The 19,903-nt window shown below is 40.3% G+C and overlaps 1 protein-coding gene across 4 annotated transcripts in view; it reads left to right on the forward strand.

Moving 5' to 3' along the window:
- The first annotated feature begins 758 nt into the window (after positions 1 to 758).
- The window catches only part of INTS2 (integrator complex subunit 2), a 62,356-nt gene continuing 43,211 nt past the window's right edge, over positions 759 to 19,903 (forward strand). For 2 of the 4 annotated variants that reach the window (XM_080681080.1, XM_080681081.1), the window contains exons 1-11: positions 759 to 819; positions 2,003 to 2,309; positions 5,022 to 5,160; positions 6,637 to 6,739; positions 7,670 to 7,783; positions 11,880 to 12,010; positions 12,247 to 12,420; positions 13,383 to 13,609; positions 15,489 to 15,614; positions 19,132 to 19,203; positions 19,292 to 19,406. In XM_080681080.1, the coding sequence (XP_080537206.1) occupies positions 801 to 819; positions 2,003 to 2,309; positions 5,022 to 5,160; positions 6,637 to 6,739; positions 7,670 to 7,783; positions 11,880 to 12,010; positions 12,247 to 12,420; positions 13,383 to 13,609; positions 15,489 to 15,614; positions 19,132 to 19,203; positions 19,292 to 19,406 (1,527 nt within the window). In that variant the 5' untranslated portion in view covers positions 759 to 800. Of the gene's footprint in view, positions 1,078 to 2,002; positions 2,310 to 5,021; positions 5,161 to 6,636; positions 6,740 to 7,669; positions 7,784 to 11,879; positions 12,011 to 12,246; positions 12,421 to 13,382; positions 13,610 to 15,488; positions 15,615 to 19,131; positions 19,204 to 19,291; positions 19,407 to 19,903 lie in introns of all 4 variants that reach the window. The other 2 variants (XM_080681082.1, XM_080681083.1) reach the window with 2 other exon arrangements.

Below are 19,903 nucleotides of genomic sequence, written 5' to 3' on the forward strand. Positions count from 1 at the left end.
CGGCCAGAGCACAGACCTTATTTTTAAAGAGATCATCTCTCTGTCAAAGCCTTGGTAACTATAAAGTACTGTCTGTCAAATATTTTTGTTTACAACTCCTAGCACAATGTTTTGTAAATAGAAGGTGCTAAATACAGTACGATTGAACCAGGCACTAGAGATAGGATGAAAAATACAGAGTAGTGGTTCTTAATCATTTCTGGGTGACCAGTGTTCTCTGAGAAGTTGTTGAAAAGTTTTGGACCCTCTTTCCAGAAGACATGCCAAGCAACTCGCAATTTCTTCAGATTCCAGAGAATTCCTGAATCTCCATCGCGCTCTAGGGATCCATAGACCCTAACTTAGGAACCCTGAAATGAGAGGTTTAACATCTGACTGTGTGTCAGGTCAAGAGCGAAGGAAGGCTCGGGATTAGATTACTTTTTAAATTCTACAAATCCTAGGATTCTAGAACTTTGGTGCAGGGAGGGCATAGGCAGAGATGGGAGAAGAGTACAGTCTATTCCGGTCAAAGAATAGTGGGGACAACTTTAACACTTCTTTTACCTACGTTAAGCCATGTGAAGCCGAAACTGCAGCTCGAAAGAGCTTAATGACACAGCGGGTAGAGTCAGAAAAATGTACTAACAGTTCTAACACTCCGGAGGGGAAACTGGGCGGAGCAAGCAGCGGGGGGAGGAAGGGGCGGGGCCGCGCACGCGCACCCCGGTGTCCGCGCCGCCGTCTCTGGGTTTCCTCTCACAGCCACTCTTCCTTTCAGTCCAGTACGGTGGCCGACGGGAGCCAGACGCTGGGGATGAATGAAGGTGCTGGGTGCAGGTTGAAACAGTCTCCTCCGCTTTCTGCTCCCTTCAGTCTGGGTTCTGCCTTTGCGCGGAGGCCCCATCTAGTCCCCCTCGCACCGCTGACCCGATTGGCCCCGGCGACAGACTTCTGGGTGCCCGGGTCGACTCAGGGCACAGCTAGGGTCGGGGAGTCCAGATGCTCGCCTAGGCCCGATTTCGGACCGCGCTCTCGATTTCTACCGCGTCCCGCTTCTAGGACGTGGATGCGGGTGGGATCCCGGGAGGTTGTAAGGTATATCTGAAGGTCTGAAGCTTCCGCTTCTCGGACCTCAGCGCGTTCCCTGGTCCTGGTCGGCAGCCCGCCCGCTTTTCTCAGCCTGAGGGACTGGTTGGTTCTCGTTACACCAGGGGCGAGACCTATGAGCACACAGGGCACCTCTCCGCTCCCTCAGCCCGCCCCTCTGTGAGAAGGCCAACTCCTCTTGCTTAAAAGCAAAGCAGCGTTTTTGCCCACGACTGTTACCCATGATGGCATTGGCTTACTGGTCCCTGTCTTTTTTCTTTTTCTTTTTTATGCCTCTGATTACTCCTGAGGACAGAGAAGTGCCCGAGTGGGACTCATCTGTCTCCCATAGCTAATTGCACCTCCCACCGCCACAGCTGGTTTTTACCCAGGGTACATGGGATAGTGTTAAGGCCTCCAGAGTTTTGAATCTGACATTGCTTTTGGCTACTGGGGCGATTTACCAATGCCGACTCCTGGAGTGTGGAAAGAGAAGCCTAACGTTCTTTAACCTGTTGGCTAGGCATGTGAAACAAAAGAGGTACCAAAGAGGAGCATTCTTCACTATACCATTGGTTTATTTTTATTTTACGTGTGGCACTCATATGACTGGTGTAATGGAGAAAGCTTTGGGCTGAGACAGAGTAAATGAGGATTCAGCCGTGGCTTTTGCCACTAACTAGTAATAATACTAGGGGCTTGTTACTTAATCTCTCTGCTTCATATCCCCAAGGCTAGAAGAGACATTAATATACTATTTTCTTTCTCATTTTCCAGATGGCAGTAGAAACGTAGGGAGCCTTTAATTGTGCCAGGAACCGATTGTCAACATAGGGGCCTATTAAAGATAAACCACATTTTTCAGGGTACTTAAAAAGAGGGTATTCATACATGTGGGAGTTACATCCCTACTTTTTTTTTCTTCAATCATTAGGACCAACAGTGATAATGACGGAGTGTACAAGCCTTCAGTTTGTCAGCCCATTTGCTTTTGAGGCAATGCAGAAGGTGGATGTTGTTCGTTTGGCAGCTTTAAGTGATCCAGAATTAAGACTTCTCCTGCCCTGCTTGGTGCGGATGGCACTTTGTGCTCCTGCTGACCAGAGCCAAAGCTGGGCCCAGGATAAAAAACTCATTCTTCGCCTTCTCTCTGGAGTGGAAGCTGTCAACTCCATTGTTGCATTGTTGTCTGTGGACTTTCATGCCTTGGAACAGGATGCCAGCAAAGAACAGCAGCTTAGGTAATGTTATGTTATACAATATGTAGATTGGGATTTACTTGGGCTTGCCAAAGAAGAAGGCATCAAATATCTTTTGTAGCTTTTTGGGCTTTTTATTGGATGCATGCCAAAAAGAGAAGATTGAGAGTCTAAACTTTGGAGAGTATTTTACTTAGTTTTTTTTTTCTACTTATAGTTAAAACGCTTTTGAATTTCCATATTATGAAATGTTGTGTAGAGAAGTTTCGATATATACACTATTGTATTCACTCTAAACTGATTAGGCCAGTTACTCTCGGTGGGAACAGGGTAGAGTAAGTTCCCCTAGAGCAGAAGGATTTATTGGAATCATCGGAGAGGTTTTTAAGTTTACATTGAGTCTCTAAAATTCTGGGCGGAGGTTTTGTTCGTCCCTGCCCATTGTGAATCCAACAATGCGCAACTGTTGTTAATGGAAGTGGGTATTAACTATCATTTGTGACGAAGTCTTTACATTGGTTGTAAACAAATCTTTACATTGGTTGCCTATCTATTTCAATTCCTGAAATAGATAGGCAAACTAAGTAGTAATTCAGAAGTAATTTCATACATTCATGAAATGTATGAATAGAGTTTATACATTCTTTTTTTTAATTTAATAAATCTTTGTTGTTCAGATTATTACAATTGTTCCTCTTTTTTTCCCCCCATAGCTCCCCTCCACCTGGTTCCCACCCCACCCTCTGCCCTTTCCTCCCCCGCACTGTCCTCATCCATAGGTGTATGCTTTTTGTCCAGTCTCTTTCCGCACCCTCCACACCCCTTCCCCCTCAGAATTGTCAGTCCACTCCCTTTCTATGCCCCTGATTCTATTATATTCACCAGTTTATTATGTTAATCAGATTTTTTATTCACTTGATTTTTAGATTCACTTGTTGATACATATGTATTTGTTGTTCATAATTTTTATCTTTACTTTTTTGTTCTTCCTCTTCTTAAAGAATACCTTTCAGCATTTCATATAATACTGGTTTGGTGGTGATGAACTACTTTAGCTTTTTCTTTTCTGTGAAGCTCTTTATCTGACCTTTCATTCTGAATGATAATTTTGCTGGGTAGAGTAATCTTGGTTGTAGGTTCTTGCTTTTCATCACTTTGAATATTTCTTGCCACTCCCGTCTGGCCTGCATAGTGTCTGTTGAGAAATCAGCTGACAATGATATGAGTGCTCCCTTGTAGGTAATTAACTGTTTTTCTCTTGCTGCTTTTAATATTCTCTCTTTGTCTTTTGCTCTTGGCATTTTAATTATGATGTGTCTTGGTGTGGTCCTCTTTGGATTTGTTTTGTTTGGGGTTCTGTGCACTTCCTGGACTTGTAAGTCTATTTCTTTCACCAGGTGGGGGAAGTTTTCAGTCATTATTTCTTCAAATAGGTTTTCAGTATCTTGCTCTCTGTCTTCTTCTGACACCCCCATAATTCTGATGTTGGTACGCTTGAAGTTGTCCCAGAGGCTTCTTACACTACCTTCAACTTTTTGGATTCTTTTTTCTTTTTGCTTTTTTGGTTGAGTGTTTTTTGTTTCTTTGTATTTCAATTCTTTGACTTGATTCTTGTGTTCCTCTAGTCTGTTGTTGGGTCTCTGTATAATATTTTTTATTTCAGTCAGTGTAAGTTTAATTTCTAGTTGGTCTTTTTTCATATCCTCGAGTCTCGCTAAATTTATCGGCCTTTTCTAGGAAATTCTTGAAAAACCTTATAACCGTGGTTTTGAACGCTATATCCAGTTGTTTGCTTTCCTCCATTTCTTTCATTTGTGATCTGTTTCTTTGTCTCCACATTTTCGCTGCTTCCCTGAGTTGGTAGAGTAGCTTTGTGTGCTAGGTGTCCTATATGGCCCAGTGGCTCAGCCTCCCCAGTTACCTGAGGTGGACACCGTTGGTGCACCCCTTTGTGGACTGTGTGTTCAGCCTTGTTGTAGTTAAGTCTTGATTGTTGTTGGTATCACTGGGAGGAATTGACCTCCAGGCCAATTGGCTGTGTGGATCAGCTGTGTCTACGCTGGGAGAACTTCTGTGCTGGAGACACCCTTATGAGACAAGATTTGCAAAATTGCAAAAGCCTCTGTGCTCAGCTTGGGTGGGGCGGAGTTTCAGGGCCGAGCAGACAGCCTTGGTTTCCCATCAGCCCTGCCCTATGAGGCCCCTGGGTCTCAGTGTCCCGTGGTAATCGCTGCAAGCACCTCTGAAAGAAAGCTTCCCTCAAGTTTTGCCCACTGCCAGACAGTCCAGTTTCTCCCCGAATGAGTCGGGATTCCCAGGAACTCTCCCGGAACTGGAGTTCAGTGCAGTCGGGAGCTTCTGTCTCCCTCCAGCTTTAGAAAGCCAACCGCGCACTCAGCCGCCCGTACACACAGCCAGCCGCCTGTCCTCCTCTGTGCGCTCGCGCGTCTCCGTACCTCAGCCTTTCGCAGCTCCTCTGATTCTCAATGTGCTTTCCTCTTTCCTTCTAGTTGTAGAATTTCCACTCAGCCAGCTTTCCTGTGGTTCTGGATGATGTCCGTTTTGTCTTTTAGTTGTAGTTTTGATATTGTTGTGTGAGGCAGCAGTTTAGGTGTTTACCTATACCGCCATCTTGGTTTCTTCCCGAGTTCATGCATTCTTTTGTAGATTATTTCAATAACAGATAACCTTCCTGCTATTATTTCTATGCCACTGTTCTCATAATTGTTGATTAACACGTTTGTACTTTATTAGGCATAAACTTGGAGGAGGCGCTGGAGAGAGCATCCTGGTATCACAGCTTCAGCATGGACTAACATTAGAGTTTGAACACAGTGATTCACCTCGTCGATTGCGTCTTGTGCTTAGTGAGCTGTTGGCAATTATGAACAAGGTACATTTATTTGAATTACAGCTCAAAATATGCATGAAGCAGAGACAAGAAGGCAGGCAGGATGCATCCTCTTCTACACATATTTCTATTGATTATATAAGTGTGTTCCTTTCAAAGGTTTGAAATGCTATTACATACCTGCCTTAAAGGCTTTCTTTCTCTTATTACTGTTTTCTCTCATGTATGTCTATTCTGTGTTCTCCAGCTTAGGAATTTTTTCTATATGGAGTTTATACAATGGCTTCTTGACAGTTAGCTAAGATTACCAAATTTGATTATACCATTATTGGATACAATTTACCCCATAAAATGTTGTGATGTATAACTGAAAAATGTACACAGTTCCTTCAGCCACCGAATGAGTAGTAATTACCTCTATATAACAGTGAGTAGGGAATATCAAAGCTGAATTGGATGTAGAGTCATTGGCTAGCTTTACTCACTAGATGACTGAATTGCTTCTGTATAGTAAAGGCTATTCAACTTCTCATGTCAGCAAAATGGCAGATTATTTTAGGTTATGGACCTTTGGGTAATTATGGTTAATTGAAACTCTAAATTTAAAATTTGTGAATGTCAGGGGTCTGTCATACAAAGAACTAAGTTAGATCTTTATAGTAAGATGGCTTAAATGAGATTAGGCCCAGAGTTTTAGGGGAAAAGTTATTTACTGTTAGATTTCAAGGTCAGTTAATTTATAATAAAGTTTTACAAATTGTGGAGAAAAAAAAAAACCCTGAAATTCTGTTCTAAATAAAATACTTGGTAAGGGGAGAGGGGGTCATAAATTTTAGATAGTTTTTAAGATATGTTATAAATCTTTTAAAAATTTCTTTCTATTACAATTATTTCATTCTACTCTTTTCTATTATATGAAAAGTCTTTAATTTCAACCAATATTTCTCCTCCATATTTTTCTCAATAACCTCACTTGATGTCTCTAATAAAATAAGTGACCTTTCTGTTATGGAAGGTTTCTGGCATATCGGAAATGTGGTGATAAAACTACTGTAAGAAATTTTTAAAAAAGTAGGTGCTTTTGTTGAACTTCAATTTTTATTCTTTGTTTTTCTCACACTTCATTCAGAATTGAACATGAATTTATATTTGTTATGCTACTTTAAGTTTGCATTTTTTTTTATTTTTTACTTTTTTCAGCTGCAACTTATGTAGGTAACATTTCTAGTTCATTTCTTTGGATTGTCTTATCTTTAATTCCAGATGTCTCCAAATATTCATATAGACATAAATTATAGAAACCTATACTGCCATGTCTGAACAATAATTAAGGCGACTATTAATTGGTTACATTGGTTCAAATTTATGGAATACTGCATATTCTGATGCTGTTTATTAATGACATATTAAGAGACGTGGTGTGTAAGCTGAAAAAATAATTACAAAATTAGTAAGGAATTTAATTAATTACCTAAAATTAATAGAGTTCATATATATATACATATATATTTAAATTAGGTATCTGATTCCAGTGGAGAATTTTTTATCAAGTCATCTGAGCTATTTGAGAGTCCAGTCTATTTGGAGGAAGCTGCAGATGTACTTTGTATTTTACAAGCAGGTACTGTAATAAATGCTAAGATACAGTTCGGATATAGTTTTTTGTTAAATGATACTATATCACTTCTTAACCTGGAAAGTACCCTAAAAAATTAAGTAAAAAATGACTAATAGTATGCCCTGGCTGGTGTGGCTCAGTTGATTGGAGCTCACACCAAAAGGTCACAGATTCAAAACCAATTATTTCTTTCTCCCCCTCTCTCCTCCCACCATGCTCCCACCATCCTCCCTCCTCCCTCCTCCCTCCTCCCTCTTCCCTCCTCCCTCCTCCCTCCTCTCTCCCCCCGCCTCTCCCTCCTCCCCCTCCCCCTCCCCCTCTCCCTCTCTAAAATCAGTAAAACACATCCTTGGGTGAAAACTAAAAAACAAAAAAGCCCTGGCCGGTGTCCTAAGTGGTTAGAGCGTCAGCCTGAACACTAATGGTTTCAGGTTTGATTCCCGGTCAAGGACACGTTCCTGGGTTGTAGGTTCAATCCTTGGCCCAGGTCAGGGTGTGTGCGGGAGGCAACCAATTGATGTGTATTGCTTACATCGATGTTTCTCTCTTTCTCTCTCTCTCTCTCTCTCTCTCCCCCCCATCCTCCCCCTCCCCCCTTCTACCTTCCCAACACTGGGAACCAAGCCCGCAAACCCAGGCATGTACCCTGATGGGGAATCGAACTGTGATCTCCTGGTCCATAGGTCAATGCCCAACCACTGAGCCACACTAGTCGGGTGGAACTGAGCTATTTTTAATTTTATTTAATTTAGACTTAAATAACCACATGTGGTTGGTGGCTGTCCTACTGGACACTTCAACTCTAGACTATGAAAAAAAATTGCTTTAATTTAATTGCTTTTAAATGACATCAGTGAAATGTCAAAAGATGTTTAATGTAAATACAGTGAAATGTCACTCTTTAGTAGTAACATTGCCTTTGTTTTCTCATAGAGCTCCCTTCCCTGCTTCCTATAGTTGATGTAGCTGAAGCCTTGCTACATGTTAGAAATGGTGCCTGGTTCTTGTGTCTGTTGGTGGCCAATGTTCCTGATAGTTTCAATGAAGGTAAATATAATTTTGAAATGGGATATTGAAGAGATTTACTTGGGCATGTAAGGACCTCTGTTAGAGCTAAGAAGAAACATTTATGAGATTTTATTTGAGATTTTTTGTCTTTTGAAAGTTTATTAGTGTGCACTAATTTTAGAAATATTGAGTTTAGAGGTTTCAAAATTGCTTTGAGATTAACATTTTAAGTACAGTGAGTATGTAGCAAAATTTTTTTTTGCTATTAGTCACTGGTGCTATAATATGACAATAAAAAATACCAAAGGACTAGAAGATATAATCCCGATGCTCATGGAGCAAAGAGGAGAGGAGACATATATCTGTGAAATAGCCAGGGAGCAGTCAATGCATGATATCTGTAATCAGAAATACCAGCAATTAGGCCGTTGTTTTTTAGCCTTATGGCTATCAGTTTGCAGAAAAGTATAGGGTAGAAATGAAGAAAAATCAATTGAAATTTTTCATGTCTATTTCAAACTAGTAGTAATTGAAGATTATTGTTTGGGTCTGAGTGATATAAAAATGAAAGCATTATTGAGTAAGGTAATTTGGGAATTGGGAGCCAAGGAGGAAAAAACACTGGATCTGGGGGTCATAATTTCTGGCTTTGTCAATTATTCTTTATGTGATTGCCATCAAGATACTTCACATCTGTAAAATGGAGATACTGATAATATTTCTCTTACATTTCTAACAGATTATCACATGATATGTAAAAGCCCTTTGGAAGCAGTGTCCTTGCTAATTTTCTGTCTACTTGTTACTGAGGGAAGGGTGTTGATGTCTCCAGACATAATTGTGGATTTCCTTTCAGTTTGTTGAGCCAGCAACTTGGGCATGTGCCCTGACTGGGAATTGAATTATGACCTTCTGGTTCATAGGTTGATGCTCAACCACTGAGCTACACGGGCTGGGCTTGCCTTCATTTTTTTTTTTTTTTTAAATATATTTTATTGATTTTTTACAGAGAGGAAGGCAGAGGGATAGAGAGTTAGAAACATTGATGGGAGAGAAACATCAATCAGCTGCCTCCTGCACACCCCCCACTGGGGATGTGCCCGCAACCAAGGTACATGCCCTTGACCGGAATCAAACCTGGGACCCTTCAGTCCGCAGGCCGACGCTCTATCCACTGAGCCAAACCAGTCAGGGCTGCCTTCATTTTTGAAAGATATTTTCATTGGGTATAAAATTTTAGGTTGACAGTTTCTTTTAGCTCTTTCAAGATGTCATTCTGTTCTCTGTGGTAATTTTTTTTTCTTTCCTCTGTTTCTCTCTTTTTTTTAAATAAATCTTTATTGTTCAGGTTATTACAGGTGTTTCTCTTTTTTTTTCCCCCATAGCTCCCCTCCACCTGATTCCCCACCCTACCCCATGCCTTTACCCCCCGCCACTGTCTTCATCCATAGGTGTAAGATTTTGGTCCAATCTCTTCCCGCACCTCTCACACCCCCTTCCCCCTGAGAATTGTCAGTCCACTCCCTTTCTATGTCCCTGATTCTATTATATTCACCAGTCCATTCTGTTCTTCAGATTTTTTATTCACTTGATTTTTAGATTCACTTGTTGGTAGGTATGTATTTGATGTCATTTTGTTGTTCATAATTTTTATCTTTACCTTTTTCTTCTTCTTCCTCTTCTTAAAGAATACCCTTCAGCATTTCATGTAATCCTGGTTTGGTGGTGATGAACTCCTTTAGCTTTTTCTTGTCTGTGAAGCTCTTTATCTGACCTTCAACTCTGAATGATAGCTTTGCTGGGTAGAGTAATCTTGGTTGTAGGTTCTTGCTGTTCATCACTTTGAATATTTCTTGCCACTCTCTTCTGGCCTGCATAGTTTCTGTTGAGAAATCAGCTGACAGTCGTATGGGTACTCCCTTGTAGGTAACTAACCGTTTTTCTCTTGCTGCTTTTAATATTCTCTCTTTGTCTTTTGCCCTTGGCATTTTAATTATGATGTGTCTTGGTGTGGTCCTCTTTGGATTCCTCTTGTTTGGGGTTCTGTGCGCTTCCTGGACTTGTAAAGTCTATTTCTTTCACCAGGTAGGGAAATTTTTCTGTCATTATTTCTTCTAATAGGTTTTCAATATTTTGCTCTCTCTCTTCTTCTGGCACCCCAATAATTCGGATGTTGGTACGCTTAAAGTTGTCCCAGAGGCTCATTACACTATCTTTATATTTTTGGATTCTTTTTTTCTTTTTGTTTTTCTGGTTGGGTGTTTTTTGTTTCCTCATATCTCAGATCTTTGGTTTGATTCTTGGGGTCCTTTGATCTACAGTTGAATTTCTGTATATTCTTTATTTCAGACTGTGTGCTTAATTTCTGACTAGTCCTTTTCCATTTTTTTGGCATTCTCATTAATAAGGTCCTTGAAGGTCTCACTAAGCTCCTCAAAGGTCTCACTAAGCTCCTCGGAGGTCTCATCAAGTTTCTCGGCGGTTTTTAGAAGATTCTTGAGTAACCTTATAAATGTGGTTTTGTACTCTTATGTCCAGTAGTTTGCTTTCCTCCATTTCTTTCATTCGTGACATGTTTCTTTGCCTCCGCATTTTGCTGCTTCCCTGTGTTGATGGAGTGGTTTTCTGTGGTAGGTGACAAGTGGTTCAGCCTATCACCTGAGGTGGACACTCTTGGTGCACCCCTTTGTGGGCTGAGTGCAAAGTCTTGGTGTAGTTAAGCCTTGATTGCTGTTGGTACACTGGGAGGAATTGACCTCCAGGCCACTTGGCTGTGAGGACCCGCTGTGTCTATAATGGAAGAACTGCTGTGCTGGAGACACGCTTATGGTGCAGGACTTGTTTCAGTGGGGCTTTGGTGCTCACTGAGTCTGCTTCTTGAATGTGTCACTTATGGATGTGAGGAGTTGAAATCTGGTGTCTCACACTGACCACTAGGTACACTGGCTTCTGGATCTCCAATGGGGTGCAGGTCAGCTACTGTCTGAGGCCACCCAGCAGGAGCTACAGCGAGAACTACAATTTTCTCCTCTTTGCTTGGGGTTTGGAGGTTTTGGAGCTGTCTCACCCGGGCTGCAAGTTTGCTAGGTTAAGCTGAGATAGGGCAAGTCATTCATATGCTAAAGCTGCTGCTTGGAGCTTGGGTGGGTTTGTAGGATGTGCAGGGCGGGGTCTCAGGGCGTCACTAGGCTAGGGCGTGGCAAACAGCGATGGCTGCCAGTAAGCCGGCTCTGCGTCTCCAACCGCGTCCTGGTGTCCCCCGCCCCAGCGCAGTAAACAATTATTCCTGTGCGCCGCCCTTCAAGCAAGCCACTCTCACTTTCCGACCCGATGGCAGACAGTCCAGCTTCTCCCCATAGGAGTTTGGGTCCCCTGCGTCTCCCCAGAAACTGGAGTTCGGAGTAATCGGGAGCTTATCACCCCTCGGGTTGAAAAAAGCAGCGCTCCCAGTCGCCTGCTGCCAGCCCGACACGTGCACCTCCGTACCTCAGCTTTTCAGCGCTTGTGCACATCTCAATGCTCTTTTCTCTTTTCTTCTAGTTGTACAACTTCCACTCAGCCAGCTTTCCCGTCGTTCTGGGTGATAGACGTTTTTCTTTTAGTTGTAGTTTTGAAATTGTTGTGTGAGGCAGCAGGTTAGGTGTTTACCTACGCCGCCATCTTGGATCCTCTCTCTGTGGTAATTTGTATTTCTGTTCTGTATATAATGTTTCTTTTTGCCTCTGGCTATTTTATTTATTTATTTATTCTGGCTACTTTCTTTGTATCACTGGTTTTCAGAAATTTGATTATGATGTGTCTGGATATGATTTCTTTGTGTATATCCTGCTTGGAGTTTATTGAGTTTCTCTGGGTTTTTAATTTTCATCAAATTTGGACAAATATATTTTTGTCTTCTATTCCTTCTCTCTTTTTGACTCCTTGATATTGTCCCACAGTCACTGTGCATATTCTAAATCTCTTCTTTATTCTTTGCTTTATTTTTACCAGTTTCTTTTACTATGCTTTCAAGTTTTCTAACTTTTTTCTTCTGTAGTGTATATTCTGCATAAATGATTGCTTCTCAAGGCTGAAAAAATTTTTTCTAACTTTTTACTTACAAAGCTTAAAGTAATAGAGGCTATTCAATGTTCAGTTTGTAGGGGCCTGATCAAAAATGGAGAACGACAGGATGAAGAAAGTCTTGGAGGAAGGCGCAGGACAGATGCCTTATGCTTCTTATGTAAAATGAACCCTTCTCAGGCCCTCAAGGTCCGAGGCATGGTGGTAAGAGTTCTTATTTTTATGAGACAAAAGACTTTATATTAGGACAAGGAACTCTTCTCAAGATGGTTTTGGAATCTTGTAGAAAATTATAATTATATCCTGGATGTATTACCTTCCTCTGGGTTTTTATGTTTTGTGATACTTCTTCCTCTAAACTTTAGAGGCTTTAGATTCTGAAGCATCCTGGCTCTTTTCCTTACGATACTGAGTTCAGTTTGTTTTCTTTGCTGTGTTAGGTGGAAGAATGTCACTTGCCAGGCCTTGGAGTAGCTTTGACATTGGATCATACTAAAAATGAAGTTAGTGAAGATGGAGTGACTGACTTGGTTTGTTTTGTTAGTGGTTTGCTTCTTGGAACAAATGCGAAAGTCCGGACTTGGTTTGGAACTTTTATCCGAAATGGACAACAGGTGAGAAATAAATATCTGTATAGGTTAAGGATCAGGATATTTTGGCAGTTAGTAAAAGAGGAAGAAACACTTTGAGAATGATGTCATTAGACCAGTGGTTCTCCAATTTCTTAGCCTCAGGACCCTCCTAACATTAAAAAAAAATCATTGAGGATACCAAAGAGCTTTTGTTTATGTGCTTTTATCTATTGCTATTTATCAGATTAGAAATGAAAACAAATATTTGAAATATTTATTTAAAAATAATAATCTATTCAGTGTGAACATAACATTTTTTAATGAAAAATAGCCATATTTTCTAAAATAAAAAAAATTAATGAGAGTGCTTTGCAACTCTCTTTAATGTCTGGCTTCATAGAAACTGTTGAAGAACTGCACTATAATAGTAAATAATAGTCGTAAAAATAATAGTATAAAGGCCAATAATGTCTTAGTATTATTAACCAGTTAACTGCCATGATGTTTTGAATTTAATTAAAAAGGTCTGCCACTTGTGTCTATAGATGCTTATGGCGTACAAATGGTTAAGGACACATTTTGACCTGGTTTCCCTAAAAGCATTTGAGAATCTGCAGAGTCCTAAACACACTTAACTAATAGCAGAGCTGTTGTTTAAATCCAAAGTCTTGTGTCTCCAAAATATGAGCACTTCTATAGCACATGTGACTCCATTAGTCATTATGTATTTGAAAGTACCATTTTAAATGATGTTTTACAACTCAAATTGTAATTAATTTAGTATATTCTGTACAACCAACCCAAATTAGCATGAGTAGAGTATTCTTGCAATGAACCAGTGAATTTTGAGTGTGCTTGATTGGTTAAAATGAGATTCTATAGTTATGACAGCCTCCTTAAAGGGGTCAATTTCAAGTGTTTACCTGGGGAGCTCTGTTTGAACTTCCTTTTGACTTACTGAGTGTTCCATGCTTTCTTCGTCTTGTGGCTCATATTTCTTACAGAGAAAAAGAGAGAGCAGCAGTTCTGTCCTTTGGCAGATGCGACGGCAGCTGCTTCTGGAGCTGACAGGCATTCTTCCCACAGTGAGAAGCACCCGCATCGCGGACGAGGTTGACACAGAGACTGAGCCCCATGTGTCTGTGTACTCGGGGCTGAAAGAAGAGCACGTTGTGAAAGCCAGTGCACTCTTACGTCTGTACTGTGCTTTGATGGGGATCGCTGGACTCAAGTATTCCATAATTTAATATTTTACCTTTTTGTCGTTTTACTTTCTTGTTTCTAATCCCAAGAAAGTGAGTCAAAGGCCTTTTATTCTGAGGATTTGGGTTTTCTGTTGGGCTTAGTTAGTGGGCTGGCCTATATAAAGAATGAAGTCCTAAGGCAAAACTTCCTCAGCAGGGATGTATCTATTTTTTTTGGTCTGATGTAAATATAATTATGTAAATATGGGACAAGCCAAAGCAGTTTAAGAAACCTGTGTCTTCACCACAGCTTGACAAGAGTATAATGAGTGATTGTTTACCTAGCCCATGCAGCTAGTTGAAGTAAAGCTCTCCTATGTTTCCTACTATCGCTGAGGTCATACATTGATATGATGTGTTATTAAGCATAAGGTTTATCATTTAGTCAGTGCACTATAACCTTTTTTAAAAAAAAATATATTTTATTGCCGAAACCGGTTTGGCTCAGTGGACAGAGCGTCGGCCTGCGGACTGAAGGGTCCCGGGTTCGATTCCGGTCAAGGGCATGTACCTTGGTTGCGGGCACATCCCCAGTGGGAGGTGTGCAGGAGGCAGCTGATCGATGTTTCTCTCTCATCGATGTTTCTAGCTCTCTATCCCTCTCCCTTCCTCTCTGTGAAAAATCAATAAAATATATATTAATATATATATTATTTATATATATATATTTTATTGATATTTATATATATATAAATAATGTGACATTTTATAAAAATAGATAACTGAAGGAGGGGATTAGCCAATAACGATGAAAGTGAAGCAAAGAAACAAAAAATGGTAATGTTGGAAATGGCATTTGAACCAAATGTAAATAGAAGAAATAGCTGACGTGTAAGAATGTTGACACAGCTTCCATTTGAGAGACCCTAGATATGCAGCCAGATACAGTTGTCAACATAAATGAGGAAAGTCATTGTGACAAAAAGGATGAAGAAGTTTCAGAGGAAGTGATGCAGGCAAAAATCTTCACATGAAAGGAAGTCTCAGATATTTCATGACTGAAAGTACAGGGCATAACATATTGGAAGCTGAACCAAACTTAGCAGAGGGTATGACAGTTCATCAAGGCTTAGAAAAGACATACACTTTGTGTTGTAAGTTATACAATGAGAAGAAGACAAAGGCTGTTCAGACTACTATTGATAGTTTCATTTTTTTATGAAGAAAACACTTTAATTCCCAATGTGTCTAATATTTTCAATTATAGAGTTCTGTATAAATATTAGTTTTACTATTTTTTATTTCCGTATGCATTATAATTGACAGGATTTTTAATGTTTTAACAAAAACAAATTTAAAGGTCACAGAACAGTTGAAATATTCTCCATTCATTGTTAAGATCACTATGCGTAATTTCAGCTTGCATGTTTTTTTAATAATTTTTTAAAAAGATTTTTAAAAAGTTGATTTTTAGAGAGAGAGGAAGGGAGAGGGAGAGAGAGAAACATCCATGTAAGAGTGAAACATCAATCAGCTGCCTCCTGCATGCTCCCTACCAGGGGTTCAGCCCGCAACCTGGGCATGTGCCCTAACCAGGAATTGAACCAGCAACCTTTTGGTGCATGGGATGACAACTAACTAACTGAGCCACACTAGCCAAGGCATCAGCTTACATGGTTCTTTTTATGCTTCCGTACTATTGTGCACAGTGAGCAGTGCCTGTATTTGTGTCCAAGGAAGAACACTGGTTGTAAACTCAATAGTGTTGCTTTTCACAATTCAAGATGTTAAAGATTTTATAAATAGTGAGGTATTATTACAAAGCTTGAAGTTTGTATCGGAAAGGTGAAACTGTTGGGAAGTCCCCTTTTCTTTTTCCCTTCTTCAGCTAAAAAAGTAAAGTGTAATAATGTATTTCTTTTTTAGACCAACTGAGGAAGAAGCTGAACAATTGCTGCAATTGATGACAAGCCGTCCTCCTGCTACACCTGCTGGGGTTCGATTTGTTTCACTTTCCTTTTGTATGCTGCTGGCCTTTTCTACACTTGTCAGGTACCTTAAATTGCTCTATTTTTTCAAGGTCTGCTTTTGTTAGTTTATTTATTTTTTAATTTTTTGAAATTGCAATTACAGTTGACATTCAATATTATATTAATTTCTGGTGTACAGCATAGTGATTAGACATTTTTATAACTTACCAAGTGATCCCCCCAGTAAGTTTTGCACCCACCTGACACCATGTATAGTTATAATATTATTGGCTATATTTCCTAAGCTGTACTTTACATCCTTGTAACTATTTTGTAACTGCCAATTTGAGTTTATCAATCCCTTCACCTTTTTTACCCAATCCCCCAACCTATCTCCCATCTGGCAACCATCAATTTGTTCTCTTGCGTCTATGAGTTTGCTTCTGTCTTGCTTGTTCATTTATTTTGTATATTAGATTCCCCATATAAATGAAATCTTACGGTATTTGTCTTTCTCTGTCTAACCTATTTCACTTAGCACAATACCCTCTAGGTTCATCCATGTTGTCACAAATGGTAAGATTTCATTCTTTTTTATGGCCGAGTAATTGTATATATACACCACGTTTTTATTCATTTGTCTTTTTTTAAAAAAAAAATTAAATCTTTATTGTTGAAAGTATTACATATGTCCCCTTTTTTTTAGCCCATTGACCCCTTCTAGCCAGCCCCCGTCCCCTGCCTCAGGTCTTCACCTCCCTGTTGTTCCATTTGTCTTTTGATTGGAGCATTTAATACATTTACATTTAAAGTAATTATTGATAGGTGTGTAGTTATTGCCATTTTATTAATTGTTTTCTGATTGTTTATGTAGTTCTCTATTCCTTTCTTATTCTCTTGCTCTCTTATATATTGATGGTTTTCTGTAGTATTGTGTTTGGATTCCTTTCTCTTTATTTCTTGTATATCTCTCCCATAGTTTTGGTTTGTGGTTACCATGTGCTTCATATATAATACTAGAGGCCCGGTGCACGAAATTTGTGCACGGGAGAGGGGGGGTGTCCCTCAGCCCAGCCTGCACCCTCTCCAATCTGGGACCCCTCGAGGGATATCCGACTGCCCATTTAGGCCCAATCCCACCGGGCCTAAACGGGCAGTCGGACATCACTCTCACAATCCAGGACTGCTGGCTCCCAACTGCTCGCCTGCCTGCCTTCCTGATTGCCCCTAACTGCTTCTGCCTGCAAGCCTGATCACCCCCTAACCACTTCCCTGCCAGCCTGATTGATGCCTAACTACTCACCTGCCAGCCTGTTTTCCCCTAACTGCCCTCCTCTGCAGGCCTGGTCACCCCTAACTGCCCTCCCCTGCAGGCCTGGTCACCCCTAACTGCCCTCCCCTGCAGGCCTTGTCCCCTCCAACTGCACTCCCCTGCAGGCCTGGTCACCCACAACTGCCCTCCCCTGCAGGCCTTGTCCCCTCCAACTGCTCTCCCCTGCAGGCCTGGTCACCCACAACTGCCCTCCCTTGCAGGCCTGGTCCCTCCCAACTGCCCTCCCCTGCTGGCCATCTTGTGGCGGCCATCTTGTGTCCACATGGGGGCAGGATCTTTGACCACATGGGGACAGTTATCTTGTGTGTTGGAGTGATGGTCAATCTGCATATTACTCTTTTATTGGCTAGGATAGAGGCCTGGTGCACGGGTGGGGGCCAGCTGGTTTGCCCTGAAGGGTGTCCCGGATCAGGGTGGGGGTTCCCTTGGGGCGTGGGGCGGCCTGGACGAGGGGCCTGTGGTGGTTTGCAGGCTGGCCACACCCCCCGGCAACCCAAGCAGAGGCCCTGGGGTCTGGGGTATATTTATCTTCTATAATTGAAACTTTGTAGCCTGGAGCAGAGCCAAGCCTTCTGCTTGCTCCGTGGCAGCAGCCATTTCTATTGGGATTTATGTATCTTCTATCATTGAAACTTTGTAGCCTTAATTGGAGGCCTGGGCTGGCCAGGGTGTGCGGAAAGCTTGGCTTCCTCCATCGCCGGGGGCAACCCTATCTTCCTGCTCTTTCCAGCTCTGTGGCTGCTGCCATTTCTGTTTGGTTTTATGTATCTTCTATCATTGAAACTTTGTAGCCTTGAGTGGAGGCCTGGGCCGGCAAGGGCAGGCGGAAAGCTTGGCTTCCTCCATTGCCGGGGAAACCCAAGCCTCCCTCCTGCTCTCTGTGGCCGTAGCCATCTTGGTTGGGTTTATTTGCATATTTGCTCCTGATTGGCTGGTGGCGTGGCTGGTGGGTGTAGCGGAGTGATGGTTAATTTGCATATTACTCTTTTATTAGCTAGGATACCAAACTATGTTTATATCAATCTATTGTAAGTTGATGATCATTTAAATTCGTTTTATAATCACTACCAATTTTACTCCCCCATCCATGTTTATGTTTTGTCATTACTTTTTACTTCTTTTGTCTGTGTGCTTTTATATGCCCCTTAAATTTATTGTTGTAATTACACATCATCATCCTACTTTTACATTTAAAAATATTGATTGATTGATTTTACAGAGAGAGAGGATTGGGGGGGGGAGAGAGAGAGAGAGAGAGAGAGAGAGAGAGAGAGAGAGAGAGAGAGAGAGGAGAGGAGAGAGAAGAGAGAGAAAGAGAAACATTGATTTGTTGTTACAACTATTTATGCATTCATTGGTTGATTCTTGTATGTATCCTGACTGGTGACCTAACCCATAACCTTGGCATATTGGAACAATGCTCTAACCAACTGACCTACCCGGCCAGGACTACCTTTTGCCTTTTAATTTTTATAATTGTAGTTCTGTTCATCTAGTTTTCAGGTGGTTTTCTAGGGTGGTTGTTATATTTATTTAAATTTCTTGTTCAGGGTCACACTACCAGTAACTAGCAGAGATGGGATTACCACTCAGGTCTGTCTGGATAGGCTCTAAAGGGTGTAATCCTTCTACTATATAACACTGTCTTATTAGTAAAATGATTTAGGTGTGGCTAATAATGACCTTTTTAGTTTTCTTAGCTTGGGGTAGCAGGCTTTTCAGTTGCTTTTTATTTTATCCATTTATACCACAATGAAGTAGGAGATCAACGAAAATTATTTTTACAAGTCAAAGTTAATTTGTACTTTTCAATCTAAATCTAGGAATTTCCTTTAAAAGTCATTGTTGATATACTTTTATAACCATTTTTCGTATCTGATAAACTGTGGCTGTCTCTTTTTCTCTATATCATTTTTCTCTTTTTGAATAGTGATCACTTATTTTTCTACAATTTTGAGTTCTCAAAATGTTTCTGTAAGTTAAATTTCACTTTCCATGTGAAAGATGGAAATGAAATAATTAAGACTTTTGAGAGATTTTGACTACTTACAACCTAAAAGAAAAGCATAGGCCCTCATTCTTCATCTCTACAACTACTTCATATCTCAGTGACAATGGTCAATTCAACACACTATTAATTTGAATTGATATTTCAAAATAGGGAAGGAAAAAATAATTTATACTAAAAATAATTTCAGAATGCTTCCTTACTCCTATGCTGTTATAGCTGAGTTAAACCAGTAACATTCTGGTATTTTTTATATAGTACACCTGAACAGGAGCAGCTAATGGTAGTGTGGCTAAGTTGGATGATAAAAGAAGAAGCTTATTTTGAGAGGTAAGAGGACTTCATTTGTTTCAGTTAGCTGAGTAAGTTTTTCTTAATCTCTGTTTGGAAATTCATATTTTATTTTCTGTTTCAACAGTACTTCAGGCGTTTCTGCTTCTTTTGGGGAGATGTTATTATTGGTCGCTATGTACTTCCATAGCAATCAACTTAGTGCTATCATTGACTTGGTCTGTTCCACTTTGGGGATGAAGGTAATTTTCTTTTGTCTTCTTTATAAAGAAGGTGTTTCTAAGCTGGACGTTTTCTTGTAGTGTAAAGTAAATAGATTTTCATGTAGAAGTAATTTTAATTCAGTTGTTTGAAATTTTATCAGGAGGTCTTAGAAAAAATTACATTATGAAAACATTTATTTACCAGAATAATAGATGTTCAGTGTAGAAAGCTTGGTAAACACAGACAAGAAGGGGAAAATATAACTTCATTGTTCAGAGATATCAGATATATTATTGTTAACATTCTGGTGTCTGTTCTTTCTTTAAATTGACATACATATTTTGTAATTTTAAAGAATTTAGCAATATATGATGAGCATTTCTTCATATCAAATATTCTAATACTGTATAATATTCAGTGACTCTGTTGTAGTCCATCATGTGGAACAGTCATGACTTTCCTAATGGACCCTTTTTTATTTGCTATGTAAATTTTCCAATTTTGGGAAAATACTTAGATTAAAAACCTTATTTAT

This window comes from Plecotus auritus, assembly GCF_963455305.1.
Source record: "Plecotus auritus genome assembly, chromosome: 7".
NCBI lineage: Eukaryota > Metazoa > Chordata > Mammalia > Chiroptera > Vespertilionidae > Plecotus > Plecotus auritus.